Consider the following 20,181-nt stretch of genomic DNA (forward strand, 5'->3'; position numbering starts at 1 on the left):
AGACAAGCAAGTGAAGAGACAAAGCTTGTTCTCGATCTTCTTGCTTGTTCTTGCTCTCTCAAGAACTATATATATATATATATATAGAGAGAGAGAGAGAGAGATATTTGGCATTGTGGGTAGAGGAAGATGGAGAAGATAGTGAACACTATACATGGGTTGAAGCCAGCGATGATGATAGTGGTGGTTTAGGCTGCATTGACAGGAAACAGTGTATTCTACAAACTGGTTTCGAGTATTGGAATGAGCATAAGGGTCTTGATTGCCTATCGTTTTGTCTTTGCTACTGCCTTGATTGTCCCTCTCACTTTACTTCTTGAAAGGTCCTCCATCTATACATATATATGCACTTCTGGGTTTTGATTTTTTTTTTTTTAGATAACGGGTTTTGATCATTTGAATATATATATATATAAATATATAAAGAACTGGGCAAATTAACAAACTGAAAGTTCAAAAAAATGCTTTTGAAGCAGTCGCAGTAAGGCAGGAGAAGGAGCTGTGAAGGAAGAGAGAGAAGGAAGAGAGAGAGAGAGAGAGAGAGAGCCTATTTTTGGCCAACTTTTGGAGATTTGACAGCATACAAAAAGAGGTGGAACAAGGCATATGAGGGATGGAATAAAAACTAGGCCATGAGTTGAATCTAAGGACGTGAAAATGAGTTACGACAAGGGAGATACAAGTGCTTGAACATATGGATTTGAATCAGAAAATTGTCCAAAGAGAGAAAAATCTTATTTTTGGCCAACTTTTAGAACTGCGACGTCAAGTAAAAAGATGCGGAACAAGTCATAAGAAGAGTGGAATGAAAACTAGGCCATGAGGTGAATCCAACGATGCAAAAATAAGACGAAATGGAATTACAACGAGTGAGATACATGTGTTTGAATATGTGGGTTTGAATCTGAAATTTTGCCCAGATTTCTGTGAGTTTAATATGACAGAGATGGACAGATGAGTCAGATTGAAATACGAATGAAACTCTAAGGTTTAATTTGTCGAAATTAAAATTCTAAAGTTTAAATTGAAAAATGCGCAAAATTCAGGATTTTTTTTTTTTTAATTAATCCTAAGAATTTTATATTACTTATCAACATAATTAAGCCTCCGTTTGGGAAGTGGGTTGACTTTTTGACTTTTTGGCTATTTTAACCTGAGACTAAAAAGCCTAGTTTGGGAATAACTTTTTGGCTTTTTGACTTTTTTAACCTTTTTTTTGTAAAAGAAGAATGTAATAATTATGAATTGGATTTGATTTTTTTTTTGTGACTAAAATAACCTATTTTGTTTTTTGTGACTATTTTAGCCCCTAACCCACCAAAACCAACTTTCCAAACTATGCCTAAATTTAATATATATATATATATATATATTTTTTTTTTTTTATTTATATAACAATAATTTATGTGGATGTGTGATCATGAGCCAAAGAGCATTGAAAGAAGGAAGGAGGGACGGTAGAGAGACACAAAGTCAAAAGAGATCTAATCTGAGATGAAGAAAGCAGAGCTTGTGTTCATCCCAAGCCCAGCGATCGGTCACCTTGTATCAATTGTAGAGTTCGCGAAGCGCCTTATCGATCGAGATGATCGATTCTCTATCACCATCCTTGTCATCAAATTCAAATCCTCCACCCGGTCAAACATTGACTCCTACACCAACTCACTCTCCGCCTCCGAACCACTCATCCGACTCATTGAGCTCCCTCAACTCAATCCACCCAAATCACCTGAACTCGCCAAAACCCCTGCAAACTATATCACTCTTTACATAGAAAGTTTCAAACCCCACATCAAACACGTCCTCGGTAACCTCATCGGGTCGACTCACTCTCACCCTAACTCGCCCCGACTCGTTGGGTTAGTCCTCGACTTGTTTTGCATTTCCATGATTGACGTTGGCAACGAACTTGGTCTTCCTTCTTATCTATTCTTGACCTCCGGTGCTGCGTTTCTTGGCCTCATGCTATACATCCCAACTCGCCACGACCGGGTCAGCACCGAGTTCAGCGAATCGGATCCGGAGTTTTTGATTCCGGGTTTTATCAACCCAGTTCCTCCACGAGTTTTGCCCTCCGCAGTGTTCAACAAGGACGGTGGTTATGCTGCTTATCTCAAGCTTGCAAAAGGGTTTAGGGACGCCAAGGGCATTATAGTAAATACATTACTGGAGTTGGAATCCCATGCTATTAGCTCATTTTGCGATGATCAAACCCCTCCAATCTACACCGTAGGACCGGTGATTGATGCGAAGGGTGAGGCCCAGAACAAACTAGGTTCCCCAGGGTCCCACAGTAAGAACGACAACATAATGAAATGGCTTGATGATAAAGATCCATCGTCGGTGGTGTTCCTGTGCTTCGGGAGCATGGGGACATTCGGTGCACCCCAACTGAGAGAGATAGCTCAAGCGCTGGAGCGCAGCGGGCATGGGTTCTTGTGGTCCATTCGTCTACCACCAACAACAACACCACAAGGAAAAGCTGGGAATCCGGAGGAGGAGATGTTGCCAGATGGGTTCATCGAACGGACCAGAGGGAAGGGGATGGTGTGTGGGTGGGCCCCACAGGCGGAGGTACTGGCCCACAAAGCGATCGGAGCGTTCGTATCGCACTGCGGTTGGAACTCGATCATGGAGAGCTTGTGGAACGGTGTTCCTTTGGTGACGTGGCCAATGTACGGTGAACAACAGCTCAACGCGTTCACGATGGTGAGGGAGTTGGGAGTGGCGGTGGAGATGAGGTTGGGCTATCGCGGCGGTGGATTTGGCGGTGACGGTGGTGACCTTGTAATGGCCGATGAGATAGAAAGAGCGGTGAGGTGTGTGATGGTAAGTGACAGTGAAGTGAGAGAGAAGGTGAAAGAGATTGGAGAGAAGAGCAAGAAGGCGTTGGTGGAGGGTGGATCTTCATTCAACATGATCGGAAGGCTGATGGAGGATATGTTAGTGAATGTTTGATTGCCATTAATACAATTTGAGAGCTCTAATGCGATTTTAATGATATTATAAAGAGTATTTATGTAAAAGTAAGATTCACATTTCTTTTTCTATCTCTTTATTCTCTCTTTTTCATCAAATTAAAATTATATATCATTATTTCACTCATACATACATTAATTAATAAATATAGTATTACTCTCGTCGATTTCACGATAAAGTACAGGTATGATTAGAAAATATAAATAATATGATAAATTGTAATGGGTGTAAAAACCGATAAATTTTCTTGAGGTGGAGGTGTGTTGCTTTTGCTGGCTGTCTTTGTCAATGGCGGGCCTAGTGGCGCTTGTATGTTCCACTCATTTTTCTTTTAAATTACGTAATTTATTACTTCAAGTAGTATTTAGCTGGTAAAGAAAAAATGAAGTTAAAAAACAAGATTATGTTAGAAATTTTAAATAATTTATTAAATTTTTTATATGAGTGTTAAATTTTCATAAATTTATATGTAAATTTAGGTGGACTCACATATATGTGAATTTGTATGAGTCTCACACTCATGTAAAATATTTGATAAAAAATTTAATAGATTATTTTGAATCAATAACATTTTTTTTTTAAAACATGAGTAATGTCACAATTACATCTATTTATACTTCTAAACACATTCCTTGGAGAGTGTGAATGTGTGAAATCCATGTGTATATGTGTACATACTACAACTATAAAAAAAAATGGATAATGTTAAATATTAATTTTTTACTAAATAAATGATCAAATATATCACATAAGTGTAGAAATATTTAATCATTTATTTGGTAAAAAATTTGAAACCTATAATATTTTTTATAAAAATCTCTTCCATTTTGAAATAGTGAAATTGCTCATTTTTTATTGTACCTAAATTGTCCTCAATAATGACCGTATGTTAGCTTTTTTTAAATTAGATTTTTGTCCTTTTATATTGGGAAAAATAGAAATTGGTTGCATTTAGATGAAAAGATTACAAACAATAGTTTCACTTTCTTTCTAATCTGAAGAACCAAACAAAGCACTTGGGGCTGCTATCATCGTGAATTTTTGCTTCATCATTTTTCTATCCATTTGAATAATACAACCTACCACATGGCACAAAATATATATATATATATATATATATGTGTGTGTGTCTCAAAGCCATAGATTTGATTCGCTTTTGCAAACCTATCCTCTAGCCTTTTCATAACCAGCATTATACCTTGTCGGATATCAAAAATGAGTAATGCTACGCATCATGAAATAATTATTATAAAAAATTTCATGAAACTAATTAAAAGGTGATTGCATATCATATAATAAAATACTACATACACTATAAACTAATATAATGATGGAAAATTCTCATGAAAACTTTTCATGATACTTTAACTACTACTGATGTTTCGTAGAAGCTCGTTATTTCTAAAAAGCTGGAAAAAAACCATTTCCCTCGTCTAATTACCAATAAACCAAGTCAAGCACCGCTACAAATTTCTGATGCTCAAAACAAGAAGTGGGAAATTCCGTGCTATGTTATAAGACATAATGTCCACAAACATTAGACCTTAACGTTCTAACTTATTCAATTAATGCATTTTCGTCATTTGAACATCCTTTTTGGACTAATTTTAAAGTGTTTTGGACTTTGACTCTCAATTTATGTGTGCTAAATACATTATGTTTATCCTCACAAGTCCTATTTATCACAAAAAAGCTACTCATGACATCCATAGAGTAGTTCAGGAGCTATCACTACAAGAATTTTCACTTTTGGCAACTAAATTTTTAGTCGCCAAAAATTAATTTTTTGTCGCCGAATGATTTTAGCAACTAAATTATTTGGTCGCAAAAGTAGTCACCAAAAACTTGTCGGTAAAGGTAATTAGCGACTAAAATTATTTTAGTCGCAAAATGTATACAATTCCCGACTAAAATTTTAGTCGCCAAAAGGTTAGACATTAAATTAAATTAGACCCTTTTCGATGACCAAACTTTTAGTCGCCTAAAATCTCATATTTTTAGCTACTAAAATTTTAATCGGCAAAAAGTTCATCTTTTGGCTTCTAAAAATTTTATCGCCGAAAGTCCCACATCTTAGGCTACTAAATTTTTAGTCGACAAAGAGTTTCCTTTTTAGCTACTAAATATTTGATTGCCTAAAGTTCTACATTTTTTGCTACTGAAACTTTAGTCGATAAAAGTGTTTTTATCCTTTATTTCTTTATTTTTAGCTACGAAATATTTTAATCGCCAAATGTTTAATTTTCTTTTGACTACTAAACTTTTAGTCACCAAATGTCTTTTTTTTTTTTTTTTTTTTTACTACAAAACTTTTAGTTGCCAAATGTCTTTTTTTTTTTGTTACAAAACTTTTAGTCGCCAAATGTCTTTTCCAATTTCTTTTTAGCTACAAATTGTTTAGTCGCCAAAAACATGATATTATGTTTTATCGCAAAATTATAATTTCTCCACAACATGTCTATATTCAATGCAACCTGTAATACGTATATAAACAAAATGATACATACTATCAATCATTCCACAATCTGCATCCATATACCAAAAATAAATAATTTTAAATGTCAAAGTCCATACAAATCAACTATTGTCCAAACTAAAATAATAATTCCATGCAAAATATATCATACAAAAATCAAAGCACTCCGTATACAAAAAATATATTTACTACCAAACGAAATTACATTTGGCATGGTACATATTACCATTGAAATCTGTACAAATTACCATCGAAATTCTTCTCCATACACCAATATGGATTATCCACAAGTCCATGCAACAAAGCCATCTATAAAGAAAAACAAAAAACGAAACATTAGAATTGGTTACAAAATATCAATTCAGTCAGCCATATGGAACATGTTCTAATATGCATTTAAGGTAGAACAATCGAGAAATGTCTTCTTGAAAATAAAAGAAAGTATATATATACATATATATGTATCATGCAATATTTATTCCAACCAACTGTATAAACAATGTAATATGTAATTTCTTCGTCCTATAAATATATAAAGGCAATTATTAGAATATGTAGATGTTATTTTCATAAAGTTGTTGCTTTTTAAACTAAGTGTTGCGAGTTTTTCGACTAAATGTAACGCGTATTCGAGGGCTGTTATGAATTTTTGCCCTCGGAAAGCTCTTTTTCGAGTAAGTTTAGGGCGTATTCGGCTCTAACGCCCAACCTACGGATCTGAATTACGTTCCGTCAGTTCTCACAAGTTCTATTTGTCATGGCGAAGCTATCTATGTGAGCCACATGATCGTTCGGGGGCTGTTTCGAATTTTTGCCCCTGAAACGCCATTTTTCGACTAAGTTTAGGGCGTATTCAACTCTAACTCCCAACCTACGGGTCCGGATTACATTCCGTCAGTTGTCACAACTCCTATTTGTCATGGAGGAACTGTCCGTGTGAGTCACACAGTGGTTTAGGGGTTGTTTAGAATTTTTGCCTCCGAAATGACCTTTTTCGACTAAGTTTAGGCCGTATTCAGCTCTAACTCCCAACCTACGGGTCCGAATTACGTTCCGTTAATTCTCACAAGTTCTATTTGTCATGGAGAAGCTATCCGTGTGAGCTACACGGTCGTTCGGGGGCTGTTTTGAATTTTCGCCCCCGAAACGCTCCTTTTCGACTAAGTTTAGGGCGTATTCGGCTCTAACTCCCAACCTACAGGTCTGGATTGCATTCTGTCAGTTGTCACAAGTCTTATTTGTCATGGGAGAACTGTCCGTGTGAGCCACACAGTGGTTCGGGTGCTGTTTTGAATTTTCACCCCCGAAACGCCCTTTTTTTACTAAGTTTAAGGCGCATTCAGCTCTAACTCCCAACCTACGGGTCTGAATTACGTTCCGTCAGTTCTCACAAGTCTTATTTGCCATGGAGAAGCTATCCATGAGTGCCACACGGTTATTCGGAGAATGTTTTGAATTTCCGCCCCCGAAACGCCCTTTTTCGACTAAGTTTAGGGCGTATTTGGCTCTCCCAACCTACGGGTCTGGATTACATTCCGTAGTTGTCACAAGTCCCATTTATCATGGGGGAACTATCCGTGTGAGTCACACGGTGGTTCGGGCACTATTTAGAATTTTCACCCCCAAAACACCCTTTTTCGACCAAGTTTAGGGCATATTCGGCTCTAACTTCCAACCTACGAGTCTGAATTACGTTCCGTCAGTTCTTAAAAGTCCTATTTGTCATGGCGAAGCTATACGTGTGAGCCACACGATCATTCGGGACTGTTTTGAATTTTCGCTCCCAAAACGCCCTTTTTCGACTACATTTAGGGCGTATTCGGCTCTAACTCCCAACTTAGGGGTCCGAATTACGTTCTGTCAGTTCTCACAAGTCCTATTTGTCATGGCAAAGCTATCCGTATGAGCCCCACGGTCGTTCGGGGGCTGTTATGAATTTTTGCCCCTAGAAAGCTCTCTTTCCAGTAAGTTTAAGGCATATTCCGCTCTAACTCGCTACTTACAGGTCCGAATTACGTTCCGTCAGTTGTCACAAGTCTTATTTGTCACGGGAAATCTGTCCATGAGAGTCACACGGTCGTTCGGGGGCTGTTTAGAATTTTCGCCTTTGAAATGCCCTCTTTCGACTAAGTTTAGGACGTATTCGGCTCTAAATCTCTACCTATGGGTCCGAATTACGTTCCGTCAGTTTTCACAAGTCCTATTTGTCATGGGGAAGCTGTCTGTGACAGTCACACAGTTGTTTGGGTGCTGTTTAGATTTTTCACCCCCGAAACACCCTTTTTTGACTAAGTTGAGGACATATTCAGCTCTAACTCTCTACCTATGGGTCCGAATTGCGTTCTGTCAGTTGTCACAAATCTTATTTGTCATGGGAAAGCTGTCCGTGACAGTCATATGGTCGTTCGGGGGCTGTTTAGAATTTTCACCCCCGAAACGGCATTTTTCGACTAAGTTTAGGGCATATTCGCCTATAACTCTCTACCTATGGGTCCGAATTACGTTCCGTCAGTTGTCACAAGTCCTATTTGTCATGGAGAAGTTGTCCGTGAGAGTGACACAGTGGTTCGGGGGCTGTTTAGAATTTTTTCCCCCTTTAATGCCCTTTTTCGGTTAAGTTTAAGGCGTTTTCGGCTCTAACTCCCAACCTACACATGCTAATTACATTCCGTCTCCTGTCACAGCTCCTATTTGTCATGAGAAAGCTGGTTGTGACATCCGTACGGTGGTTCGGAGGCTGTTTTGCATTTTCGCCTCCATAACGCCTTTGTTTGAATAAATTTTAATAAAGAAAGCTACATAAGTTTGTCTCTAGGTATCCAATTCCTTTAATTTAACCTGATATCCAAGTGCATTACAAAATATTCATATTTCCGAACAAATTTCATTTATTTTCTAGAATAGAATAGTGTGCACAATATGCCATAAAGCATTTTATTCATATTTCCTGTATAGTTCTACCGGAAAGATAGAAAAACGTCTCAACTAGTCCGAGAAAATCCTACAAGACCAAATGCCACATATATAAGGAAACTACTACATCTAACCATCACTAACAGGTAACTATCTTGTTGAATTCATAATTAATTTTCTTTTAAGGTTAGTACATCAGACTAGATTGCATTGCAACATATCAATAAACCCACGCTGAAGTCTTGTTACAAAGTTCTATAGATCTGTGAGTTGCTATATTGATTAACTTTTGTAGATCGTAACAAGGAGGAAATGAAATTTAAGATTTGATTGATCAGAGGAACTTACTAGTGTTATCTCAAACAGTTCACCAGAGTTCCCCAAGACAAAGATGTGCTCAACTTTGGTCTCATGTGTCAACTTGAGAAAAGCCTGCAGGCAAACAAAGTTATCAACAACCTTGATATAAGAAGGAACATTATTAAAGAGACAAACCAAAATCAAAATACAAACGTGAAGTGGTTTAAATGGATGTCCAAGTGGAGTGGTCAATTGAAATGATAAACGCAGAGCAGTCTCTCCAGCTAAATCTAGCCTGAAGAAAAAGCATAGCATGATGCAAATTTTAATTTGCTGAAGTAAAAAATATAATGAATAACAACATTAAGACAGAAAAATAACACATGAAGATCAATAAGTCATATTTATTTTGATTGTAATAGAAGGATTTTTCTCACACCAAATATCACATTCGAAGTATGAAAAGTCTTAATCACAAACCTCAAAAAAAATCAATAGGGAGAGGAAAAACATGGGGATCTTTAGATTAGTAGGAAATGACAATAATAAATACAATTACCTAAAATACAAAAACAAAATTGCCTACGTTAACACTCTTTGGCTATGCATCCAAGAAATGGACATCATTTTCTTGATCAAACTTGAGTTCTTGCATGAAGGCAATTGACAAGATCATTAGGATACAAGTTAGGCAAATTATGGTAATGAGCATCTGATAACGCCCTTTTTCAGTTAAGTTTAATGCATTTTTGGCTCTGACGCCCAAACTACGTGTGCTAATTACACTTTGTCTGTTGTCACAGGTCGGAATTACATTCCGTCAGTTGTCACAAGTCCTATTTGTCGTGGAGAAACTATTCGTGTGAGCCACACGGTGATTCGGGGGCTGTTATGAATTTTTGCCCCCGGAAAGCTCTTTTTCGACTAAGTTTAGGGCGTATTCAGCTCTAACTCTCTACCTACGAGTCCGAATTACATTTCGTCAATTGTCACAAGTCCTATTTTTCATAGGAAAACTGTCCGTGTGAGCCACACGGTAGTTCGGGGGCTGTTTAGAATTTTCGCCCCCGAAACGCCCTTTTTCGACTAAGTTTAGGGCGTATTCGGGTCTAACTCTCTACCTACCTATCCGAATTATAGTCCGTCAGTTGTCACAAGTCCTATTTGTCATGGGGAAACTGTCCGTGAGAGCCACATGGTGGTTTGGAGGCTATTTTGCATTTTCGCCCTCGGAATGCCCTTTTTCGAGTAAGTTTAGGACGTATTCGGCTCTAACTCCCTACCTACAGGTCCAAATTAAATTATATGACCCGAGTTTTTCTTAACCGCGAGAATATTAATAGTTCCATTATTTTAATATAAGAACTCAATGCCTTCTCTCTTTTCTTTTCTTTTCTTGTTCTTTTTAATATTTTTCTTAAATTGTCCAAGCACATCCTAAGGTAGCTCAAGAATAGGTTACTACGCCAATAAACCTGAAATTTAAACTTTCAGTCTTAAGTTATTAATAAAATTAGTAACTTATTGACAAGAATAAATGCTCAACAATTGTTTAACTTAAACCACAATTGCAAGATTCAACACATTAGAGAATCCCACATTAAGAGTTGTTGACCATTTTGCAGCCCATGAAGAAATATAGTACAGATGGAAAAGGACATTCAGCTCCATAAAAAAAAGCTAAAAAGAAAAGAAAAGAAAAGTGAAGCAAAGAAAAGCATATGTGATTGAAGTGAAGAATGCAGAAGAGGAACATCCCATGAAGATCTAATGGAATCTGAGAACAAAGACATCTAATAGGCTAACACAATCACCTCTAATGTAAAGTGTTTTAAAAAAGATGATTTTTACTGTCTGTTCAATCATTTGTGGTTAGGGAAGAATTACTTTGACTAAGAATAATTATTGTCTAGTTTGTTGCATTCAATGGTCATCATGGTGATGAAAGTTGAAAGACCAGTTGGCCCCAACCTTTTTTACATTTTCCAAAACTTGACATTTATTGACCCCATCCTTCTTTAGAACAGGGAACATAATCTTCTGGCAACTATTCAAGTCGTAATGTATCTCACAATCTCATAATGTTCCACAAGACACTCTGCTACAATCTGTTAACTCTTAAAATACCTTGCCTTTTAGTGTAGACATTAGGATTTTTATGAGATACAAACGAAGATTCTTTTGCACGGTCACCTTTTTAACACAACAACAAAAAATAGTACATTCAAGGGGTGGTAAATAAGCTAAACTGAGTTGAGTATTGACCATGCTTGAGCTCTGGTTGAGAATGTATCATTGCAAGATGGGGTTTATCTTGAAAGTGCCTGATTACAATCTACTAACTATTTCACATGTGACTTATCAAAATATCATTGGCTTAAAGACTGGATTAACACCAAATTTGGGATGTAAAACCTTGCAGTCTTTTTCACTAGTGTTTTTTATGTAGAGATCACTGTAGATGTATTGTTGTTCTTTTATTGCTGTATATAATTTCAAATTTACCTAGTCAAGCTTTGCTGAACCGAACCTCCTCTTGCTGAATATCATATCAACTGTTAAGGAAGTCAAATATTCGGCTTGTGCTAGGCTTTAACCACAAAACAAGCTATGACAAGCCTTTTGTGAGTTGAGTTTGAGCTACTTGCTGTTTGACTCCTTTTACTTATAAAATTCAGCACCCGTAGTGAACAATATTACCTCAGTTTTTAAGATATTTTTCCAAATTTTGATTTTCTTGACTTTGCCTTGCCACTTGTAAGTTTGTTGATTTTCGCTTATGTGATGACAGCCATCTTCCAAGCTAAAACAGATCAATTAATAACATGATGATCTTAATTGGAGGATCTGAAGTCTACGAGAAATGGCCAAGATTCACTGTGACAATGATCCCATAACTATTTGCCAATCTCAAATATGTTTTGGACTATTTTTTTGTTTTTTGAACTAGTTTTAGATTGTTATTTTCCGTGGCCATTTTTTGAGGGACTGGAAACCTACATAGATACATGCATACATACAAGTCCAATTTGTCATGGGAAAGCTGTCTGCGAGAGTCACACGGTGGTTCGGGGGCTATTATGAATTTTCGTCCTCGGAAAGGTCTTTTTCGACTAAGTTTCGGGTGTATTCGGTTGTAACTCCCAACCTACGGGTCCGGATTACATTCTGTCAGTTGTCACAAGTCCTATTTGTCATGGGAAAACTTTCTGTGTGAGCCACAAGGTGGTTCGGGGGCTGTTTTGAATTTTTGCCCTCGGAATGCCTTTTTTCGACTAAGTTTAAGATGTATTCGGCTCTAACTCCCAACCTATGTGTCACGACCCAAACCCGCCCCTAAGGGTTTAGTATCGTAACCGGCCAATAATCCATGATTACCAAAGGCCTGCTTAACAGTAATAACAATTATACAATAGGAGGGGCTGGCGGGAGCTTGTAAATATTAAAACATAATGTCCAAAGAGCTGTGAGGACTTAAATGCACAAACAACTTATATATATATATATATATATACCAATGCAGACATAAGTTCAAGTCTATATTCAATATATATGTAAAAACTGAAGTCCAAAACACATCTAAGTACAAAATAAAAGGCATGTTGGGAAATTAAATCCCAAAGCCAAAACAACTTATGAAATTCACTTGAGGTGGATTTAGACCACCCAAAACAAAGCCTTGACAATAACGGTTTAGAACCTCGTGGTGAGGCACAGTAGGTTGGCTTGACAAAACGAATTAGGCTGACGCCACTAACTTTGCTCTGGTGCCTGACCACCTACATATATACAATAAACTGTGTGCTAAAGCCAAGTGAATAACGAATGTGTAAAGGAGTTAAGAATGAATGTCCTTTCAATAATTAAGACAGTCAATTGCATCTATAGATCAGTTATTCAATCAATGTCTCATATTTCATGTCGTATCAGTCATTTAGAAGTCATAGCAGTCATATGTGGTACATCCAATAGCAGAATAGTACAGTAGGTATTAATAGAACGAACAATCAGTTGATGGCCATCAATACAATAACAGTAGTTCCAAGGATAGGAACTGACAGAGATCTCTGTAACAGTAACAATAGCAGTAGCAATAACAGTAGCAGTAACAATAGCAGTAGCAATAACAGTAGCAGTAGCAATAGCAGTAACAGTAGCAGTAACAGTAGCAGACAGTTACTATGGATGCCACGAGTACAGTTCGCAAAATAGGACAAACATTCATTCGGTAAATAATGTCAGTCAATCGTTCAGAAAATAATTATAATTGAACATAGCTTTACAACATTGTTACTCACAATGGGTTAAGTCGATATAAGGTCTCGGATGCCCACCTATATAAATCACATAACAAAAATACAATAGAAGCACCATTTAATATTCATTTCATTTTAATTCAACTCTCTTTATGTGTTTCTAGTTTATTCCATGACTATGAGAGTCCAATTGGTGCCTAAGAATACTTAGAATGTCATGAGGATGTAATTAGGCATTTAAAAGAGTTAGTCAAAAATTGCTGAAAATAGGGTCCTCGCTCGAGCGCCACTTTGGTCGCTCGAGCGGACTGTAAAATTTTAAAACACTTCTGAGAGCTCGATTTTCACGATCGAGCGAGACTTTTCTCGCTCGAGCGGACAGTGTGAATTCTGGAATTTCCAAAATTGTAATTGAAGTTCGGATTTGATATTCAAAGCCTCAAAACATTTATTTTTGATACACAAATATGGAGAACCAACGTATAATTCAGTAGACACTTTCAATTAGAAATCATTTATTCAAAATCATGCTCCAATTGTCCAAACTTAGTTTTAACTCATTTTCTTTATACCAAACCCACAAATTTTAAAACATGAATTAAACTTTCCATATTATTGAAAAATTCATAATGCATGTACAATTGAAACTCAATTTTATGTTAAGACAACTAAATTCAAATCCAAAGCAATTAATTTTCATAAATTTGAGCATAGCTCCAATTTCTCATTTTCTTGTCAATTTCCTAGCAAACATTGAACATATGTAATTCAAATAAAACCATCTAATTTAATACATTCCAAAATTTGTTTAAATTAAACAAAATTCTTAAATCACATTACTTGCATGCATGGTTAATAATCAAAATCAAAACCCACATTTCATGAACTCATGGCTTCCAAACCTTTCTTCAAAATCAAATGTATAATAAACTTGCATTGTTCAAATCCTTCCAAAACTCATGGTGCATGCAAATATACATCTCATATATATCAAGGTTTATATCAAAATTATTTTTTTTTATTTTTTTTTTATTTTGCATGTACAACCCAACCTTAAATTATGATCATAGAACTTCCAAAACATGTTTAAATTGAATAAAATAAAAACCCTCAAATTAGATTTACATGCATAGATTAAGAACCCAAAATCAAACTAATTCTTAATTTGATCTTCAATTTCAAATTTATGAATGAATCCGTCTATAGAATATTATAACCTAGAAAAACATTTGCCTACAAAGAATTTGGGAACTAATCGAATTAAACACACTTTCCATGAAATTTTCTTGAAACCCATTTTACCCCAAAACCCCTTCAACATTCATCTTTAATCATCTCAAAACTCATCTTAAATCAATTTCTATCTACGTTATTTAAACAATAGAAGAAAGAGGATGAGATTTCATACCTTAGGATGATTTTTCCACAATTTTAAGCTCGAATCTTGGTACAACCTACAAGGCTTTCTTCTTCCCCCCTTTTTTTTCTCCTGGTCTCTCCCTCTCTCAACCGTGCTGCCTCTTCCTTTCTCTTTTTCTAGTTCTGCTTCCAGCAGATTGAAGGCCACCCTTATGACTTCATTCATCATCTCTTTTTCCTTTTTTTTTTTTATTCATTAGTGGGACACTTGTCCTTATAACATGAACCCATGTGGTGGTATGCTAGAATTAGTTTAGTACACTAATCACACATTAGTTTAATTAAGTATCATTTAGTCTTGATTAATCATAATTAGCACATAAGTTAATTAATCATAACTAATTACAATTCCAACATGATTTAATTAATCTAATTTAACTTCCATTAAGGCCCAATTAATTATATTTAATTTTACCAATTCGAATCAGATTTTTAGTCAGACTTCCAAAAGGCTTCAAATATTAAATTAAATTTATTTCTATCCTCAATTTTGGTTTCTTAAATCATTAAGGCCTTCAATTTCAGCTTGAATCGAATATTTAATTAAACTCTCATATGGTCTGATACTCAAAATTTAAATAATTCAATTCACCATTCGTACTTTCTTGAGCCATTTAGGCTTTCAATTCCTAATTCCAAAATTAATCCTCAATAGAACCATATATAAATCAATCTCCATAATTTTCGTAAATCTCAGATTAAATTAGAATAATTGGCAATTAAATTTCAAATCTCCTTAATTAATTAAGTACTAATCATTATACATGGTGGGATCGTCACAACTTTCCCCCTTAAGAAGTTTGGTCCTCCAAACTTAAGACACTTGTACCAAAAATCAGTCATATAACTTGGCCTCACTACGTTTCCTCCCCTAGGTAAATTCTTTTCCAATGGACTTTCTTCACATAAAGTGAACTTATTCCCAATAACTTAATGGTTAACAGGGGAGCTAAATTCTTTTCCAATGGACTTTCTTCACATAAAGTGAACTTATTCCCAATTACTTAATGGTTAACAACCCAAATTGGTGATTCATAGTCGCCTCTATTGTTATCAATCACATAACCTAAACACTTTAGTTCATCAATCAATAATTCATATACTTCCAATAGTAGGAGATTTATTTTAAGGAATGTTCATGATTCTCCTTATTTTTCAAACAGATCAAAATATTTCGCTATTGACATGTTAGATTCTTCAAATTAAATTTAATAGTCAATGCATCACTATTCAAGAACATAAGTTCTTTACGAGTCATTCACACTATTGCCGACTCAACACATTTCTCAACATGTTCCACCTTTTGCCGGCTTGATACAGCGGGATAGCGGGCACCCAACATTCATGTTTTTCCACATTTGCCGACTTGATACGGCGAGGCAATTGGACACCCAAAAACATTTCTTTCCCTTTTTTTTTTTTTTAAACATATAATGTAGTATCCCCAAATAAGGTTTCACATGCTAATCCATTATAGAAAATCCCAAATTATGTGGAAATGTAATCACATATTAATGGTCTTAGTTTCAAACAAATATCTTGGATACCAATTGTGATGGTAATATCGAAACAGAGGGGCACATCGAATTCAAACAAAAATGTATCAGAGTCATAACAAAAGCATATTTTACAGATATTCGTTGAGTCTACCTTTTGTAAGTAACCGATATTGGGTTGTACTCATATGGTAGTAGACAATCACACAGATCAGAACAGAACTTTACATACTTTTTGTTAAATTAAGATTACCATTTTTGCCAATCTTTCTCATACTATCGTCTCAAAGTGGTGATTCAATTTCACAGCAGGTCTACATTTTACGCAGTCTCACTAACTTCCTTATTTATTTAAAACCACACTTATATATATATAATTCATATTACATTGTCTTTATGTAAATTCCAATTCGTCGACCCATATAGACATATTCATTAAGTTTGATCAATTGTCACGTGGTAACTTAGGGCTAAACTTTTAAATTTTCCTCAAATCATCACGATTAATCAATTACAATTCTTATGTTCCCAAAGATTCTTTAAGACATATACATTTGTCATTCTAACGATATTTATTTTTTCCAAATCATTTGAATCTTGATCTCATCTTTCTAAGTCTGACAATTTCGGGTCAAGTCTCAAATATCCAAGTAATGGTTCCTAACCTCATCAATCATTCATGTATGAATATTACTATATCAGCATTACATGAATATCATATTTTTCAATGTTATCAGAAGGCTCAATGACGATATGATTTCAGTAAATTGAGTTATACTTATTTGGGTACTAAGTAGGAAAATTTTCATTAGCTTAAATCATTTAATCTTTTACTTAGCTTAAGTCTTGGCAATAGTCTAACATTCTTTAACACTCTCAGGTTAAATTCCAAATAGTCAAATAGATGGGTTCTAATAACTTGAGTCTTTCTTTTCTGATTCTCATTGGTGTCAGTATCCTAACGGGGAGTACACCTTCCCTCCTATTCAAACAAGTTCCCAAAAGCATATACTTTCGTCAGACTAAACAATCTTGATAAGCCAGAAAGAAATGCATTATTTATTTATTTTTAAATCAAATTAGGCATATGCAGACACATCAAATTTAAAATTTCTTGCATATACTAGTCATGTTCTTATTGATTTCTCCATTAAGTACTCACTTATAATCTGATTGAGTGACTTGGAACATCCCTTAGGTTTTGGACAATCTTTCACTTGATGCCCTATTTCTCCACATCTAAAGCATGCTCCCGTGAGTCGATAACATAATTGCTTATGACGTTTGAGACATATTGAACATGTTGGGGAAAACTTACTTCTTTTACGACCTTGCTTAGGGTTGCTCGTCTCTCCTATCACAACACTCTCAAATATATTCTTTGGTGTTTTCATTGACTTCACACTTAGCTTTTTCTTTTGATCTTGTATTTTATCATGACACGTTTGCATAGCTTTCATCATATTCTCTAGCACTTCTTCTACTTTGTCTAGACACTTTGATAAGGATTCAACCTCCACTTCCTTCACACTTTTCACCATCTTTTCCTAATGACAGAAGATAAGGTTAAACATAAGAAGATGGTTGACAACACTTGGATTAATTTAACTGACTTAGATTATGACACAAAGCACATATCATATACAAGTAGACATACACATATAGGCATATAAGGTCACTGGTAGGGTAACCTGTTCATTCCCATGGAATTTACCAAGAATTTCCGATTCAAAGCTACGCTGGCCAAACGTGATTCCAATCGAACTTTGAAGGTCATTCAACAAAGGCATGAGACTCTACGGTTTGACATTTCACATAATAGGTTTCCGCCAAAATATGCCATCTTGCATATCAAATAACTCTCCCATCCTCAGTTACCATAGCTTCACATATTTCATTGGTTAACAAATTCCTCAATTTTCCAAGTATTCTCATAGTCCAATTTGACGTATAACTCGTATAACTTTCATAGCTTCCATTAAAGATTCTAATTTCTCATAATACTATGTTTCCACAAGTCGACATACTTATACTCACCAATGTACTAGTCAAATATTCTAATTTTCTTACAACAGTAGAAATTTCAAAAATTTCACCGTAATTCTTAGCTTTCAGCCTCATTGCTAAATTGATTCACTAGATTCCAGTTTTATCAAAAGTCCACAATAGCTCTTAATCATTGATTTCAATACTTAAACGTATTACACAAACATTTATACATATTTATGGATGCACAACTTCTTACTTACTACATACATGAAACTTAAATCTGTTCTAGACATTCTAATGCTCAATGGACACGTGTGTGAGGTATTAACTCGTGCTCTGATAGCACTCTATCATGACCTGAACTCGCTCCTAAGGGTTTAGCATCGTAACCGGCACTACAACAAAAAAGGGTTTTTACAGCGCGCAATGCATGGTGTAAAAACCCTTCTACGACGTGCAGCACGCGTCATATTATGACCAGTCATGGAAAGTCATTCACTTTCAACGACTTGCTTCGTACGCCGTTAAAAACTATTTAACGACAGATTTTTTGCGTCGTTATTACTTTTTCTACGACATGCTATAGCACGCCGTTAAAATCTATTTAACGACAAATTTTGTGCGTCATTGTTACTTTTTTTACGACTACTTTTGCACGCCATTAATTGGTGAGACAAATAACAACGCTGATTGTGCGTCGTAAAATATGTAATATAACGACTTATTATATCTACCGTAGAATATGCAATTTTTTTTAATTTTTAATTCAGCAGGTTCTATTTGACCAATTTTGTACAATTTAACAAATATTACAAACAAGCATTCACAAAACATCAATCAACTACCAAAATATTATTTGAAACATCAAAAAGAAACTATATCTATAAATTATAAACATTCAACAATTGTCTATACATTCCAAACATTCGAAAACTATATACTTAAATTCTAAACTGTACAAAAAGTTTAAACCATCTAAAACTATACATATCTAACTTTCTAAACATATCGACAACTATTATATTAAGAGATTATCTAAAACTACCGACAACAGTTCCTATAGCAATTGCTGCTTTAGCAAATCCACTTGCTCCTATCACAGGGACGAAGGTGCCCAATGTATGTGCTAAGGCACCTAAACCTGCAGCAATAGCTGGAGCAACTAACTGTAGACACCCCATTTTTGACCGTCCTCAAGACTTGGACGTCATCGTTTGAACACTCGGTGATCATCCTTGTTCGTGTTCGTCTTGAGTTTCCGGAGGTCTCGGCTACGCGCCCTGCCTCAGGATCTCTCGACTCGACTGTTTTGTGTCTGGTTTTGCACCAAACACTTGTTGTTCTGCTTCTGAGGGTGGGAAGTAGCTTGTAGGCCATCGCCACACCTCACCGGCCATGGCTTGAGGCCACCGGCCTTGTTTCCTTGCCACCGGCCATTGGTGATGGTCGGTCGGCACTATTGATGGTCGGTCGGCATTGTGTTTGGTCGGCCGGCCACTGTTTTTGATCAATCGGCCACTTGTCCTGACTGAGACCTTTTCTTGAGGGAGCTTGACCCTTTTGAACCTTTTTTTAGCTTCTCCAAGAAGCTTGAACCTTTTGACCTTTTTTTAGCTTCTCCAAGAAGCTTGACCTTTTTTTAGCTTCTCCAAGAAGCTTGAACCTTTTGACCCTTTTTTAGCTTCTCCAAGAAGCTTGACCTTTTTTAGCTTCTCCAAGAAGCTTGACCTTTTTTAGCTTCTCCAAGAAGCTTGACCCCTTTTTTTAAAGCTTCTTGAAGAAGCTTGAACCTCTTGACCCTTTTGCCTAGCTTCTCCAAGAAGCTTGGCCCTTTTGCTCCAAGCTTCCCTCTTGGTTTCTCTATAAAAGGAGGGCCTCTCCTCCCTTTTAGAGGGTTAGAAAAATCAGATATATATGATATATATATCACTCCCTCTCTATATCTCCATCTCTCTCTACATTTGTGTTGGTTAGAGGGCTCAAAAGGGTCTAGTTCTTGGCCATTTGAACTACACCTCCTAGCACAACACTTCCATCATCACTTGGAGCTTCTTGGGTCTTGTTTTCAGAGGTTGAGGGTTGCATTTTTGGGTCTAGAAGCTGCTGTCCCCTTTTGGCTTCAAAGGTAACCCTTTTTCCCTCTTTAATCCCCGTTTTTGCACACCATTTTAGCCTGTCTTGCTTGCTGATTTGGGCTTTGTGTATAACATAAAAACGTTCTGTTTTTTTGTGTTTAAGATACTTCATTAAGACCACTTTTGTGTTTGGAGTCGTTTACACCCTCTTGGGCCTTGTTTGGTCCCATTTTGTGCTATTTTTGGTGAGTTTCGGGACCACCTTGTTTGGGCCTCCT

At 36.0% G+C, this 20,181-nt stretch overlaps 2 protein-coding genes across 12 annotated transcripts in view; one reads left to right on the top strand and one right to left on the bottom strand.

The window, feature by feature from the left end:
* The first annotated feature begins 1,401 nt into the window (after positions 1-1,401).
* Positions 1,402-3,026, top strand: LOC114268342 (UDP-glycosyltransferase 71K1). Its single transcript, XM_082881110.1, has one exon. It carries the CDS (start codon positions 1,495-1,497, stop codon positions 2,956-2,958), a length of 1,464 nt encoding a protein of 487 aa, XP_082737236.1. The 5' UTR covers positions 1,402-1,494; the 3' UTR covers positions 2,959-3,026.
* Positions 3,027-5,483: 2,457 nt separating this feature from the next.
* Positions 5,484-20,181, bottom strand: part of LOC145796106 (dolichyl-diphosphooligosaccharide--protein glycosyltransferase subunit 2-like) — a 44,171-nt gene continuing 29,473 nt past the window's right edge. For 2 of the 11 annotated variants that reach the window (XR_014336813.1, XR_014336812.1), the window contains exons 4-7: positions 17,002-17,386; positions 12,967-13,002; positions 8,717-8,800; positions 5,484-5,764 (exon numbers count right to left, since the gene is read on the bottom strand). Coding sequence is in view for 7 of the 11 variants with exons in the window: in XM_082881116.1 (XP_082737242.1) it covers positions 5,678-5,764; positions 8,717-8,800; positions 14,333-14,512 (351 nt within the window). In the remaining 4 variants the exon portion in view is untranslated. Of the gene's footprint in view, positions 5,765-8,716; positions 8,801-8,881; positions 8,964-12,966; positions 13,003-14,332; positions 14,991-17,001; positions 17,387-20,181 lie in introns of those variants that run through there. The other 9 variants (XM_082881128.1, XM_082881124.1, XM_082881141.1 and 6 more) reach the window with 7 other exon arrangements.

The sequence above is a fragment of the Camellia sinensis genome, chromosome 1 (assembly GCF_055761805.1).
Source record: "Camellia sinensis isolate YWXY chromosome 1, ASM5576180v1, whole genome shotgun sequence".
NCBI classification, from domain to species: Eukaryota; Viridiplantae; Streptophyta; class Magnoliopsida; order Ericales; family Theaceae; genus Camellia; species Camellia sinensis.